General features: G+C 36.2%; 1 protein-coding gene across 4 annotated transcripts in view; it reads right to left on the reverse strand.

Moving 5' to 3' along the window:
* Positions 1-778: 778 nt before the first annotated feature.
* SLC6A15 (solute carrier family 6 member 15) overlaps positions 779-15,914 on the reverse strand; it is a 39,192-nt gene continuing 24,056 nt past the window's right edge. For all 4 annotated transcript variants that reach the window (XM_075496425.1, XM_075496403.1, XM_075496412.1 and 1 more), the window contains 7 exons: positions 14,678-14,788; positions 10,828-11,069; positions 10,531-10,723; positions 9,340-9,532; positions 6,432-6,591; positions 3,590-3,752; positions 779-2,148 (listed from right to left, as the gene is read on the reverse strand). In XM_075496425.1, the coding sequence (XP_075352540.1) occupies positions 1,777-2,148; positions 3,590-3,752; positions 6,432-6,591; positions 9,340-9,532; positions 10,531-10,723; positions 10,828-11,069; positions 14,678-14,788 (1,434 nt within the window). In that variant the 3' untranslated portion in view covers positions 779-1,776. The remainder of the gene's footprint in view (positions 2,149-3,589; positions 3,753-6,431; positions 6,592-9,339; positions 9,533-10,530; positions 10,724-10,827; positions 11,070-14,677; positions 14,789-15,914) is intronic.

Genomic DNA, 15,914 nt, shown 5'->3' on the forward strand with positions numbered 1-15,914 from the left:
ATGTAAAATTATCTGGCATTATCCTCCCAAAGACAAAAGAGTTATCCCTAAGGAATTTTATTGGGTTGCCAAGATATTTTAAAATTTTGCTCCTTTTCATTCCTTTGGCATACGTTTTCCACACTGACGTGCTGAAAGCTGTACTCTCGAAACACACAGCTACTGTATGTGTTAGAACACTGTTGTTCCCCATGTGGACAAGCACAAGGCACTTACCTCTTGGGCCACCAGGATCCCAAATCAGCCTTCACAATTCTTCTTCCCACATCAAAGGGTAAGAGGTGGGCAATGAATGACAGAGAATAGTCAGAGCTATGTAAGAGACCTGTTTCAGTTTTTGGTCTCTGAAACAGGGTTAAACTGGAGTGATGGAGAGTAGGATAGTGAGACATCCATACCTGGTTATGATTCTGAGACTTCCATTTACCTCAGAGGAATTAATCTGGTTCTTTGTCTGATGCTGGGACAATGTAAGTAGGTTCTGCCCATTGCTTATTACAGGTAGTGAAGTCAGTATTTACGCCTAACTTTAAAGCTCTTTAAGGAATAAATCATGTACTAGCTTCCAGAGTATCATGCCAGTTTACAGTGCTGCATCAGCTACTGTATTCACAGTAAAAGTCCTTGTCCAATAGTTTATTAAGATGACTGATTTAGCATTTTTTGTTTTCAGGTTCTTTCAGCATCTCTATTCAGCTGTTAAATGTTATTCTTTAGGATAGTCCAGCTGAGAGAAAAGCAGGCTGTGTTACAAGCGTATTAAGAAATCACAGAGAAATACCTTGTCAATCTCTTTATTCATAGGTTAAAATGTAATGCCATACAGTTCTTAACAATTACTGACTGAAAAAAATTATCTGCATAAAACAGAAGCAAAACTGAAGGAGACTAATTAAAAAAGCCATCTTGCTTCAACTTTTGAAACGATTACATACAGAATAATATACATATTTACATTACAAGTATATTATATAAATATAATATATATGTAATCTTGTAACCACAATAAATATCAAGAAGGTCTTTTTTAGGCACACAGCATAGAAAAAAATGCAGAATCTGCACAATCCTTAAGATTCTTGGAGTGACTCACTCTTACATTGTTTTCACACTGAAAAAGCAAATATTTTACACAAAATATACAGCCACAGTTTATGCAGTCCCCAGTGAAAAGGGAATCTTTCCTTGCCTTCCTATAAGTCTACTCCTTGATTTTCTAGTACTATTGCTCTATACAGCTATTACATAAGAAAATAGTTTGCAGGTTTGTTTTTTACTCAGCTAATAGCCTAAGTCATTATTAGTGCTAACAAAATAAGTACACCATATCTACATAAGGTATATACAAGTGTTTGCACAAACACGGGTTTGGTGAACTACTTCTGAGCTCACTTTTAATACTGGGGAGTTAACCTGAAAGCAGAAAAAAAGGATTTTCAGTGATATTACCTCAGAAATATTTTATTGTTTGAGTGAGACCTGGGCTTCAGCAATAGAAAGCTTTAAATTTAGATATTAATTAAAAAATCAAATTCTTGGCTATGCTGGCAGATATAGGCTGCCATTGATTTTGAATGTGTTCCCTTCAGTGCAAATGAAAACCCAGAGAATTAATCCAAAGGGAGTTTTCTCAACCTGTACATACAGTCATGACATTTTAAAGACTGTCACTGTGGAGCACCTGAGATCGCACCCTAGTAAATGAAGCTGACCACTTCTCGTAGGAGAGCCATGATCGGTGAGAGAGGAGAAACAAACAGCATTTTTTTTCTGCAGTTACAAATCAGACTCTGGCATATCAGGCATATCTGCCATTAGGTACCCAATACCATAACGTCCATTTGGAGCAGTATCCAGAGTTGGTGATCCAGTCTGTTTTCGATATATGTTTTTGCCAAAATTCGGAGATGGCACTTCACTTGGACTCTTCCCATGAATCAGACTTGTATTATCTCCCTCCAGATTAACAGGTTCCTTTATTATCCGGCCTCTTTTGTAGGATACAGATGCCAAACTACCAGAGCTGTCATCGATAAGGTTGCAACGGCGCACCATGAAGACTATTGGGACCGGCAGTATGGCCAATACCATCAGCAATATACACACAACCATTCCCCACGTTGGATAGCTGTGGAACTCTTCTGTAGCCTGAGCAACCCAAGAGAAAAACTATTAATACGTATTTACTTAAAAAGAGTACATCTGCAGTCCTCACCAAGGCATGCAGTTTTCAAACACATACCCATCTTTTTGTCACCTTGCACCCACAATGTGGGCACCACTACAGATTTCAAATTTGAATAGATACGGAGATGTAGGATTGCTATCCTTCTGCCAGTGAGTAGGACCAAAACATTGTCCCACAGTTTCCGAGATGCTCAGAGCACTCTAGTAGAGCCCAAATCAAGATTTTCACATTAAGCCTTCTTCTATATTTGTCTGTAGTTGTTCGCTGATCCTTTAAAGGATGTTCAGAACAGAGAAGTGTGCAGTGGTGTCTGTAACTGTGCCTGGAAAATAAGCCCTTGTTCTGTAGGCTAATAGCTGGTCTAGACAGGGGCTGTCTCAGATCACCCTGTGTAATTGTTCCACTTTGTATAAACCTCATGCAAACGATAACATTTACTAGGGCAGTGACTGCACCCCACACCTCTACTGCATCCATGAATCACCAGCCAACAGACTGTTTGCCTAGTAGCTCAATTAACATTTAATTTTACACATGGAAAGGAATGGTATGTTTGGTATTCTAAGGTATTTCTCTTTCTAATTTTTGAAGGCAAGAATCAAACATAACAAGAGCGTTTTTCTGAGAATCCTGAGAAAGTAGTAGTGGTTGTCTGGTCTACCTACAGTAAAGCCAACGTTGTATTTACACCTTACCTGTCTTGGCTGCGATTTCTCCCTCCTGGCTAATTCAGACAATTTTCCATTCAGAAGGGTCCCTGAGATTCATTTCTCTGACTTTTTATGCTCCCTGTATTTTGCATGACAAACCTGAGGGCTGATGAGCCTGCAAGCTAGCAGAACTCTCAGGAGTTATCTTGACTGAATCTCTTTTTGGAGCAACACGCAGCACTGACTCCACAGTTCACACAGACAAGTTTTTTACAGATCAAACATTCTTATCAGATTTTAATGCAGCTGCTACCTACAATGTGGTATGTGTTCCCAAAGGGGAACATTTATGACGTGGCTAAATCTCAATACTTAATTCCACATTAAAAAATGATGTGATAGCTGAAGTTATTTATTCAGTGTTATCACCCAAATACTTTCTGCAGTAACATAAGATTTAATGAAAGTGAACAACCTCTCCCACCCTTAAGAATTTCTTCAACATACATCAACAAACTACAAGTCACAAAAAGCATGAAGGTTTGTGTCAAGCAGTTACATTTTAAAGCAGAACTACTCTAAAATTAAAAAATGGTTGGTTTTACATTAATGTTACTTGAGATAAAATCAACTATGTCATTATTTATACTGATTTTGAATTTCTAATTGCAAATTTTTTGTCTTTTCATGTACTTCTGAAATACTTCAGATATGATCATTATGATGGTGATGGCATCTGTTATATACATACCGTATCTTCAATCCAAGCATTGTAGCCAGGAGGACTTAATCCCATTTGCACAATGCTAGCTACCAGCAAACATAACAATACTAAAGGTGAAACATACTTCCACATGTAGTAATAATACTGGCTTGGAGAAAACCCAAGCATATCCTTCAGATCCTCCATAAATCTGTGAAGGGAATAAAAGGTTATTGTTAGTGCGTACACTGAGATTTCAAGTACTATAATTGATACATAGCACCTAATTTGAGCAAACAGGCACACTGAAAAAATGCATGTATAGAAATGGCTGCAGTTTAGATTACTTGATGGGCTGAAAAATAGAGCTTATATTACTAGTTCAGAACAGATGAACAGAACAGAAGAGAACAGAAGGAATCACTACGCAGTGCAGTGACTTAGTGAACAGCTCGCTGGACCGTGCTGGAAAGATATTTAAGCTCACCTTTCTTTTATAAGATTCTTTTTTTTACGTCTCCTTATATTGTCTACTGGGTTGTTTATTCAGGCATATGTCATTACTTTTGAGGACATATATAACCAGCACATCTTGCAAATTCTGCAAAATTAATTTCAAACCCACATGTGTGCTGCAGTGTAAAAAATAACTTTATGCATAAGCTATGGTTTGCATCATATAAGTTGCTGAAATAAAACTTTGTAAAGTTTTAAATCTGCCTCCTTGTGCCTCAAAATTGCAAGTTATATATGAACAAAACTCCTATTTTTGTACTCTTGACGGAGGAGTACATGGTTCCAGAGCCAGAAGAAAAAGAAAATATTTTTAGAATTTAATTCTTTTGGAGTGTGCATAAGCACTGATTCTGTTTTAACTCTCGTGGTCCCACTCCCTTTTGAAATGTGCATGTCAAAAAAGCTCTTATAGCAATAAATACGTTTTCAAAGCAGTTACACATGTGAAACTACTGTCATATAAACTCTCAAAAATTTTTTTGAACTGCATACTTTGGGGTATTCTGTCCTTTGTTTACACTACAATGAAGCACATCGTTAAAAAGAAGCTGAATGTACTAATGGATTGTGCCCTCTATAGATAGCCTTTTCTTTTCTGGGATCTCCAATTCTTCATCCAGGTAAACATAAATCTATTATCTTCACTTTAAAGTCTTTCATCATCTCCACCCTACTTATCCTCTTTTAAAAGCTACCAAGCTCCTTTAGCACTGATTCCAGCATAGCAGATTTTCCTTCTTGGCTACAGGGATTCACATGTTGTCTTTTTTCTATCCTTCGGCAGCAATCCCTTTGGATGCAATGGGTTTTTTTTTTTGTATCTGATCAAAGACAATGTGTCTAATAAGACATACATATGGATCCTCATCTACGACAGGACCCCTTGGTGCTATCACAGCCTATGACAACCTGAAGTTGTTGATTCTGGCAGTTTTTGCAAACAAGAATGCTAGGTTCCTGAAGAAGGATATTCTGGAAAAATATACATCAGAAAAAATATTAGGAATACTCCAGAGGGAGGTCCAGATGGCCATTCGAATGAGAAATTTGGCTGTCAACTTTTCACTATGTCCTGTCAGAAACCCTTCTGAAAACATGAATCAACTGCACTCTGATTCAGAAGCAAAGTATTACCATATTTTAGCTACTCCTAAACACCAACTTCCTCACAGGTGAAGTTGCTGAGTTTTGGCATGTCTACCTCCCTTCACAGTGGAACTCGACCTGACTGGACATTACTAACCTGATACCCAGGTCATCCGTTTCATCTTCTGTTTGCACGTATAAAAACATCTACACGGTGTTTTCATGTCTATGTGATCAATTATAGAATTATACATGTGTCCCAAGTAGTGAGGCCCAAGTAATGAGTAAGCAGACCAGGCACTACTTGTGTAGACCAGAAACAATGGCTGGAAACCGTAACATTAAATTTTCTTATTATAGTTTTCTTTCATTATGGTGAGGGACTGGCTGATTACTCGGATCGAACAAGTGAAAATTCAAATGAAAAACCACCCATTCTATGTCACCCTTTGTACATGCAAAGAAATCACAGATGTTTAAATTACTTCAACATGCTAGTATAGCATACTCTGTTTTATCTGTGGATGGCATGAGTTATTTTTGATACGAACTCTTCTATGCCTTAAGTGTGGCACACATTGATCTCACTTGGTGAACACATTGTGGTGATTTCAGTCATAAGACATAAAAAAATCAGAAGGACTTGATGGTCTTTTCTCTTCAGCCATCACTGATAGAAGGTCACGTTGTCAACTGTGCTGCTTCCAAGTAAGTTTTGACCCTGTTCTGTGCCATAATTTCCTCTATTTCCTCTCTCACAACTAATGCAAAGAACAATTAATTGCAACGCCTGAAATTAAATCTAGTTCATGAACTGAAACTTTCTTACTGTTGGTGCCATTAGAGTTTGCTTTGTTCCTTTCTCAGGCTGCCTGGAATACTGCCAATCTGGTCAGAATACACATCCTCATCTACTGCTTAGGCCATGGTTATTACTTCTTGAAATCTTTCTCCTGCTGTCTTATCTCTATATAAATTCCTCATACCTGCATATCCAGCCTCCTTTCTTCCTTTCTAACTCTCTAATTTTGCCTCTTTTACTGCATTCTCCTCTCTTTGGATTTGTTGCAATTGCTCTTTGGGTTTCACTACGCTGTCCTGATGCAGTATATCTTGCTCCAAACCTGTTCTTAAAAACAAGCTAGATTCACCTCCAGATTGACCCACTTTCTACGTACTTGTATTTATGCGTACATAGCAAATACTTCACGCAATATATTTAAAATAGGAATAATTATTGTAATGAATACTGTTGATACGGACAGGCAGATACATTTCCTTCACTTACTTGTCTATTCCATAAATTCGGGTGACTGCAATATTCTCTAAAATGACGACAATAAGCAGGGGCAGAGTAGCTGAGTAGTCATCAAACATCGTCACAAAGTAATTTCCAGAGCGCTGCACAAAAATGAGGCCAATAAAAAATGCTACCAAGCAGCAGATGACTGGAATAAAGGACAGAAATGTGAGCTGTAAGTATAACGAAGTTCCATAGACAAAAAGGAAATAAAGAGAGTTCGAAACAGCAAAGATATAAAACACATTATTTCATATAATCAAAATTGATAACATTTTCCTTTTTGACGCGTCTCCAATTTAAGAATATTAGGAATCCTACCTATTCCCTGCATAACAGAAAAGTTATGAAACTAGAATTACTGGAATTGCCATATTACAGCAGTCCTGATTAAACAGCAGAGATTAATCAAGTAACTATTTCTCATTAAACATTTAACTTAATGTGAATACAAGGCTAAAATAAACAGAACTGGTACACTAAACATCATACATGATGCTACTTGGTCACTAGATCACTTTTTGGAATTTAGAAGTGAAAAGAACCAAAGTTTCAGGCTATGATTCTAAAAAATGAAAAGGCTGAACAGGCTTCCCCTGGATCATTCACAGCATGAACTTCCATTAGAATCTGTCTAAATGTATTTGTGCACTAAGCAACAAAATTTCTGCCCCTTCTTTTGTTAAGGGACAATGCGAAATATATTTCTCAAATGCTTGATCCTGCATAATGAATCTCAATATAATTTTTTTCCTACTAAATTCATCGAGAATAGGACTGAATGCTTAAGTAGCCATAATAAATTGTGAAATCAATTGTACGTTGAGCACTAGCAAGACTGATTCTCCCACTTGAAGTGCCCGTTTTTTTTTCACCCCACTGAGAGCTTAGGCTAAGGATACACCTAAGCAGTCTAAAATTAGGTGAAATGAATCTGGGCCAAAGTATAAAATATCCTTACAGAATATACCCATTGCATAAATCCCAGATAATCAATTAGTATTGATTAAGGTAGTGAAAGGAAGACGATGCTTTTTAAATACTGTGATGTAAGACCAATCACTTTCAACCTTGTAGTAACTATTGTTATCATGACTTTCAGAGAATAGAAATTTAGAATTAAAGACATCATTACAAATCAAAGTGAACTTCTAAAGCAAGGTGACAAAATCAGAAGAATACAGATAAACTCTCCCCAAACTGAGTCTCATTAATCACACCGAGTTTTATTACTGACCCTGAGAAAAGAATCAGACCATCAGAACCATGTGTATGTGAATTTAGAAATCCTTGCCATTCTTATGTTCTCCCCTCGTGTCTTACCATTACACCCCAAAAATATGCATCTTTAGTTGTAAACTAAGGATCTGGTGGGTATACTAATCATAACTCAGCACATACACATGCAGACTCCAATTTGGAAATAACTGAACACAAAATAAGTTTAAGCATCTATGTTGGTTTCCCTGAACTCAACAGAGACGGAACTAGAACCATGGTGCAAAAAGCTGCAAATGTGTTCACACTTCTGCAAAAACTGAAGATTTGCGGTTTCTAAGCACGAACTCTAGTGCAGGCATAATCCTTCTTAAATCCCACTGATACTGCATGAAGTATAACCCAGGCATTTCAATTTTATACATTAATTATAAGTTGTAATCCTTTGAGTACAATTGAGTTTAGCAAAAATCATACATGCATAACACTCAAAAAAATTACCAGAGAAAGGCAGTTCTTGAATATTCTTTTTTTTTTTTGTCAAATGCAATAACAAAGAATTACTGTAAAATGCTCCATTACTCCAGAATAATGACTACGTATCATGGTATTTGCATACATACTTAGGGAAAACAGCTAATTTCTAAATGTCACACTGGTTATTCAATAAGAATTTAAGAGCTAATTTAAAAAAAACAAAAACAAAAACAAAAACAAAAAACCCCAAGTGCTCAATAGGTCAGGACTTCTGAAAAATCAGTTGATTAACCTTTATGAAGAATTTTATTCTTAGATCTAGATCAAGTAAAAAAATACATGTCTTCTGTTAAATATTACTTATTATCTAAGTACTCAGCAGTCAGAAAAGAGCAGTGCTCTGCTGCATCAGGGGTTAAGTCTTGGAAAATATATTATTATTTCCTTCATAAAGTTACATAATGTTAAAGCAGCTTATTATATTTTTTAATTTCTATCCCTCCTGTCACAGGTATATCACAGGGTATGAAATCCAAATTTGCATCCCTTGCAGCTGTCCTGAAGATTTTCAGACACCTAACTTCCATATTTTATGCCGATGTTCTATCTCAAAAAGAGGAATTGCTACAAGACAATCAGAGCTACATGAACAGGCTACACCTCACATAATTTTAGCCATTTAAAAAAAAAAAACAAACCAAACGGACATCTTGTTTAAGACCCTTTCCACATTCAACAGGGAAAAATATGTTCCTCTAGAGGGTAACTGTACTGATTTTTAACATAATAAACTTTTCATCATAAATTAAGATTTCATTGGCCTACTTAGGAATAATTTGTAGTAATTTGCAATGTATCTTCATTCTTTCCTTTTGCTTTGTTTCCCTGATCTGTGAGACAGGCTGGAATGGAAAGCATTCTGGAAGAGCTCAGAAGGACTGACCGTATAGAAACTTGTAACAGAAATGCTCCATTAAGATTTAAGTTCTAGGATCTTCCTGCTCTTGTGGCATTCAAGAAAAGGTTTTACTTGCAGATATTAATGTGCCTATGCATGGAAGTACACTCTGGAATACAGTGATTTACTTCGCTGTAAAATGTCAGCACTGAAAACTTTCATGTCAGAAAACAAGACTTCATACTCTCAAAAAAAATTTCGGCTTATTGCTCTAGTTAAAAAAAGAAAAGTTGTGCAACTCACCAGTAAGAATTTCCTTCCTGACTTTGAAGGTATCAACAATGGGTGTGATGATGCCTTCAATGGTTCCAAACATACTTCCAAGTCCCAAATTTACCAACATGAGGAAGAACATGACTGACCAGAAGGGAGAAGCAGGGAAGTGGGTCATTGCTTCTGTAAAGGCAATAAAAGCTAAACCAGTTCCTTGAACCGCCTGTCAGTGAGAAAAAATCCACGTTATTATTCACGGACAGTGTTTTTTTTCTAGTGTGACAGTCTGACTTCATGTTCATGCAATGTCATTGATTAACTCTTGAAGTTAAAGTGGGAAGGTGCTACCTAATATGTGATCCTTCCAAATCTGCAAACTTAATACTATTTACTGAAATACTGGATTTGGCTGAGAATCTGTTATGTTGATTGATATTAACAACACACTTCTTACTCTCTTTCATTGATAATTTTGCATGAAAGCTATTATACAGGACTGCTACAAAATACACTCTGTTCTCTCCAGTAAATATATAAAGGACTTCATTTCTATACCTATTTGTTTCAAATTTAAATAGCAGGAATAGTATAGGAACTTTTGAAGTCTAAGTCACCGATTTGACATTTTAGTTTCAGATACTGGTGCAACTATAGAGGTCAGTGTTTAAAACTGGAAGTCCCTCTGAAAAAGCTAGAAAAATTTCTCTTTTACAGATCTGGCTTACTGTAAAGATTTCAAAACAGAATGACATTCATTAAGCAATTCTATAATAAGTAAAGAATAACTTTTTTACTTTCTAGTGAAGTAATATTTGTATTTAATAATGCAAATAATAATCTTAATCTTTAATAATAATCTTAACATGAGAAGACATCAGTTTTAGTTTAATAGGTACACCAGTGTTTAGTCTTTGGAAAAATCCTCACGTTCAACTGTTCTAAAAAATAGAACTTTAAAACCTCCTGAGGAGAGCGATATAATGATCAGAATGCACTATAAAACAGTGAAGACTACATTAAGATATCAGACCCAAAAATCCTCAGGTGAGCTGGAATGCAACCCTGCACAGAACCATGTTTTCATATGGATCTCTAGAGGTGCGCTGCTCATAGGTACACTGTACTGATACTCTGTGTACGTATACTTGACGGTTTATTTCAGGCTTACAAATACTCATTCATTCATAATCTCTGTATTTAAGATTTACTTATTACTCTCACCTTGTTAAGTTCATCTTCAATTTGACAAGATTTCAGACCAAGAGAATCAAACTCTTCTTCTTTAACTTTCTGAATAATGTCATAAACTAAATTGTAATCTTCTGCTGTAATGCTTGAAAAATTGATATGATGTGGGATCATATCCTGGCTCAGATTGCCTATTTTCAACAGTTTTAAAATCTTCTCTGAATTTCTGTAAAACACAATGAAACAGAGAAATCAAACTTGATGATCTGTGTTAATTCATAAATGAAATATACCATAAAAATAATTTAAAAAAGAAATGGATATTCATACTGGATAACACATTTTTCATTTATGATATTGGCTTTGAAACCCAGAACTGCAAACACCACCAAAGTTGCCAGCACAGAAGTGAAAAAATTGATGAAGGACACCAGTACAGCATCAAAATGGCAGTTGTTGTCTCTCTTGTTGTAGCTTGAAAAGGCAATGACTCCACCAAATCCAAGCCCTAAGGCAAAGAACACCTGAGTAGCAGCTTCTCTCCAGACCTTGGGCTCCAGCATTATTTCAAGCTGTTTGAAATTAGATATAATATATGTCAGCTATAAAATGCATTTCTATTATATGAAAAGACAACAGAAAAAAACAGGAAGACAACCTACATCACAAAATGCTAATACTCCACTACAACTGTATTTTCATTATGATACAATGAAAGCTGAATGTGACACCTAAAGTTGAGCTAACTTATTCTGGTGGATGGCCAGAATTTCTATTGATTTTATATGATATAATCCTTAAAGAGAAACAGAGTATGTTGCAAACAATGAGACACTACTGGAGCTGTATGATTATTGAACTAGCAGGCAGTTATACTGTGAAATAAGAGAGAACATCCTTTTTTTTTTTTTTTACAGTATTTACTGTATTTTTTTTTACAGTACATGTATTACCAGTTGTTAGAATTAAAATTTATTTTGGGGCAATCAACCCTCTTATAAATGCAGTAAGTATGTTGAAAGCTGTTTTGTTGTTACTTTTCAAAAAAAAAAAAAAAGTGACCAAGAGATACACATGCTTATATGGAATTCTATTACATGCAAATATGTAAACCAAAATGCAACATATGAAATAAATGCTGGCCACCACAACCTGTATAGTCCACGAGTCAAATCTCCCTTAAGCTAGATGCCTCAAGCTTACCCTAAGTTAAATGGGTCATGTATCTGAGGGACAACTAAGCCTTTTATAAAAAAATTGAACTGTATTGCTCTTTCAGATGACCATACTTCAAGAAATATCTTTGTTAAAGTTATGAGTCATCATCTGTCTCAGATCCTTCTAGATACTGAATCATAAAAAAGAAGTACATGTGAAATTTAAACACTAGATTTTCTCAAGTTGATTCAGGGCCTCCATTCATTTAACAGTGAAAGACCTTACTTCTGTGAATGTTTTGGGGGGTTTTGCTGCTTTTTTTTAAACCCTAGGCTTATTGAAAACAGTAAAACTAAAAAGCATCAGCATAGATGCCAGCATCAGAAGACTGACTGTCTTACTCTGAGGGAAAAAAAGTAAGTCTGCTATTGTTATGATAACATTTTGAAAAATTTTCCAGTTTCCCAGAAAAGTATAGTATTTATTATAGATAGCTAGAAGACACCTTCTTTATTCTTTTACATATAGCTAAAATAAAACATATTGGAAAAAAAGGTGTTTATGAGAATGAACTTGTTCCTGACTTACAATTTTTGTTATCATTACAATGCACAAGTAGCTATTGCACATAGTTCAATCTGCCTGTATCACACAGTCATGCTAGAGCTTTTCCACTAGAGGGAGCTCGAGGAATAGTCTTAATTTTGCCAAATCTGTAACTGGTTTAAGTATCAAAACACTTCTTGCTTTCTGCAATATATCATTTGGTATCATCAAAGGTAGTACGTTCTCAGATACACATTGCCTAGCATTTCAAAATAAACTTGTAATTGATTTGCTATTATAAGATCTTTTCTGTGAAATTTTGGAGGCTCTGTATTTAAGCTTCATACAGTCCTACAGTTTCACTGTTGTAGTTGACCTCAGTGGGCTTTTCATATACCTTTCTTTAGGCTTCTCATTAAGGTTATTATTTAGAATTTCTACTTTGTTCATCAGCCATGCCAAAGAAAGAAATTCTCCCCTTCTTCATTAGCCCTGTGCTCTCATACCTGCACCAATGTGTGCAGTCCTCTGCTGTGCTGACACAACTCTTCTGTGGGAGTGTGTTGTGATCATCTGTGGTCACAATGTGGTTGTTTGCTGAACTAATCCAGGCTGAAAAGATGTTTCTCCCTCCCCCCTCACGTCTATCTACCTGGATTATTTTCAACCTAGATCAGTTTAGCAATTCTTTTTACAGTCTGCCTGCCCAAATAAACTGTTAGCACAATGGAGCGAATGGAAACAACAACAGATGGGCAAGTCTGAATTCCTCCTGCAGGTAGTTTCATACAAACCTACAGTCCAAATTAGTGCTCAAGTACAGAAACAATCAGAGATTATAATGAAAGTACTTTTGAAGGTTTATATTGACATATGCTGTATGTGACATATAGGCCTCCTGACCTCAAATTTAAGCCACAACTTAAATTTTGCGATATAGAACTGGAAACCAGTAGAAGAAATTAAAAACAATTTTTCTTTCAAGATTGTTTATCTGAACACTTGAAACAACTGTATGATTAAGTTATAACGTAACTATAAAGTAAGCACCAGCTGCAACTTATTTGAGGTCTAACTCATGAAAGATGAAATAGTGAAGACTGAAGAGGTGCTGGTATTCAAGGGGAGATTCAGTGTTTACTTTCCCCCAGTATCTAGTGGTACTTATCTAGTTAAAGAAAGGATTAATACTGTGGTTGAGAAACCACACTATAACTTCAAGGGGCCTGTATTCCATCTCTGCCATAGACTTCCTCTTCGTCAATAAGCATCGCATTTCTCTGTTCCTCAGATCTCCCTAATTTGCCTGAACAGCCTGCAAGTTCCTGCAGAACCACAACTAAAGCGGCAACAGTGAGTGAAGCGGAGCATGACTGCATATCACAATGCAAGAAATAACAATGTGACAGCTAACAAAGGTCATTTTTATAGGATGACAGTTCTCCACAGACTCAAAACACCTGGAATCAAAACAACTGACAACACCCCTGTCATCTGCAATTAGCCACTATGTGCATTGATTTTAATGATCTTATTATTTAGCTTTCATTTTTGAAACATCAGTCCTGTTCTGCTCAACTGTATTATGAAATGCACGTGTTGGAAAGCCCATTTCATAATACAGTAATACAACATGAAGCCCAGCATTATGCATTCCTGAGCAAGCATGGCTCTGACTAACTCAAACATGCTGTTCCTGTAGTATAGTTGCAAGTATTTGAGATGGGTGTGGGTAGAATTTAGATCTTTAGGCTAAACAGCGATTTGTAACATCCCTTCTCACCTCCAGAGTTATAAAATTTAAAGTTCTGCAAGACATTCCCAGTAAAAATGTTGACAGTAAAAAACGTATGCTTAGACCTGGTGCTATCTTGGCATGACAACCATACGGAACATGGTAAGGAAAGCTGAGTGGTGAGTACTTACACTACTTTTACAAGATGAGCAGAGCATTAAAGACAGGTCTCCTGTACTTTTGGGCTACTACGGAGACAGCACTAATTTATTTCTAAAAAGGGACAAATCTATCCCCTTTCAAAAGGGACAAGTTCATTATGTAAATCCATGACAGCATTTAAGGTAAGGCATTTCACTATGACAACCCAGAACTAGGTATTTCAATCCTAGAGAATGGCAAGATTTCAGATTCACTTCTCTTTTCAGTATTTGGAGACTTCTAAACATCCTAAATCTTGGAAACAGCACTTTCAGTTGCTTAGCTTTGTAAAGGCATCTAACTCTGTGAACTTGTCACCTAAGGGAGGTTAACTCTACACAGACCCTTGGAACACTTACAGCCTTTGGACCTTAGGGCTTTGATATTGTACCACTGAGGTCAACAACAAGTTTGCAATTTAACCAAACAGGAAAATGGTCATATGTTCTATGAAGACAATAAGCTTAAATGAGAGCATTCATAAATGGTCAAATTGCCACTGAAACTTTAATACACTGCAAACAGAAATTAAGCACATACCTTAGGTGTGAACATGTGACGAATTCCATCCACTGACCCATTAAGGAGCAGCCCTCTGATCAGAAAGCATAAAAGTACCACATAAGGAAAAAGGGAACTAAAATACATGATCTGAAAAACATTAAAAAGAAATTTAACATGAAATCCACGACTTTATTTTCAATAGCTTCTTTGTTACTCAGTATATGACTGAATTGATAATCATACGCTCTAAGAAATATGCAGAACACTTCCCATTCCCCTTGCCTCTGCAGAAGAAAGCAAAATCACATGACTGTAAAATAAATTCTGTACTGTATTAAAACAATACTGTTGCCATTGTGTCAACTAACTGATAACAAACTGCTGAGCTTCCAGGGAAATTCATTATGAATTCAATGAGATGATGATGATAAGGACAGAAGTAGACTGTTTTAGAAATACTTCACAAATGCCCTTTGATTCAAGAACATAGTATGGTAAAGATACGCAGCATGAACAGAAACTCATTCTGTCTTCAGAAGGACAGAAGATAGAGTCAGTGGAAAGTATATAACCAATGGATTCAAACCACTAAGTAATTCTTACTGCCAAAACAGAAGAAAAGCTGGGGATATTCTCTGATCCACAGAAATTATTTAAGATCTAGTAGGTTTGAGCTGTGAAAACTAGAAAGCAATATTGCACTGACTACTGGACAAACAAAACGCCACGGAGTTGTCAGAATCCTGAAGCGCAACGCTGCACAGCTTTCCACGCTCACGCAGCATGCTTTTGCTACTGCATTTGAGAAGCCCAACACTTTCGGGCTTCTGTATCACTTAAACACTTGTGTAACAGAATACCTTTCTGACACACTGACTCATTTATCTAATACAAATAGTAAATAAAAAATTAGCCAAATACAATCTTTTGTTCTCCATCATGAATGAAAACAAATCTATTCTGTGCTTTAAAGTTTAGTAGAACGATTCTCTCGCTAAACTTACTAGTTGTTTCTTTAACTGAAATACACTAAAGAGGTCACAGAAATTTCCACCTCAGTGCCAAACTTTTTAATCACAAAGAATTTTGCTATTAGAACAGATTATTTTTCATCTGAAAGTTCCATTGAGATCAACAGACCTAGTAAATCATTCACTAGCCAATCCAGCTGTCTGCATGGAAAGGAAAGAAGACAAGGTGATAGACTCAGATGCAAAGGGATGGTTCATCATTAGTCAGAAGAAACAATCCAGAATCCTGAAAAGCAGCTGTG

Source organism: Mycteria americana, chromosome 1 (assembly GCF_035582795.1).
Source record: "Mycteria americana isolate JAX WOST 10 ecotype Jacksonville Zoo and Gardens chromosome 1, USCA_MyAme_1.0, whole genome shotgun sequence".
In the NCBI taxonomy this organism is placed as follows: Eukaryota; Metazoa; Chordata; class Aves; order Ciconiiformes; family Ciconiidae; genus Mycteria; species Mycteria americana.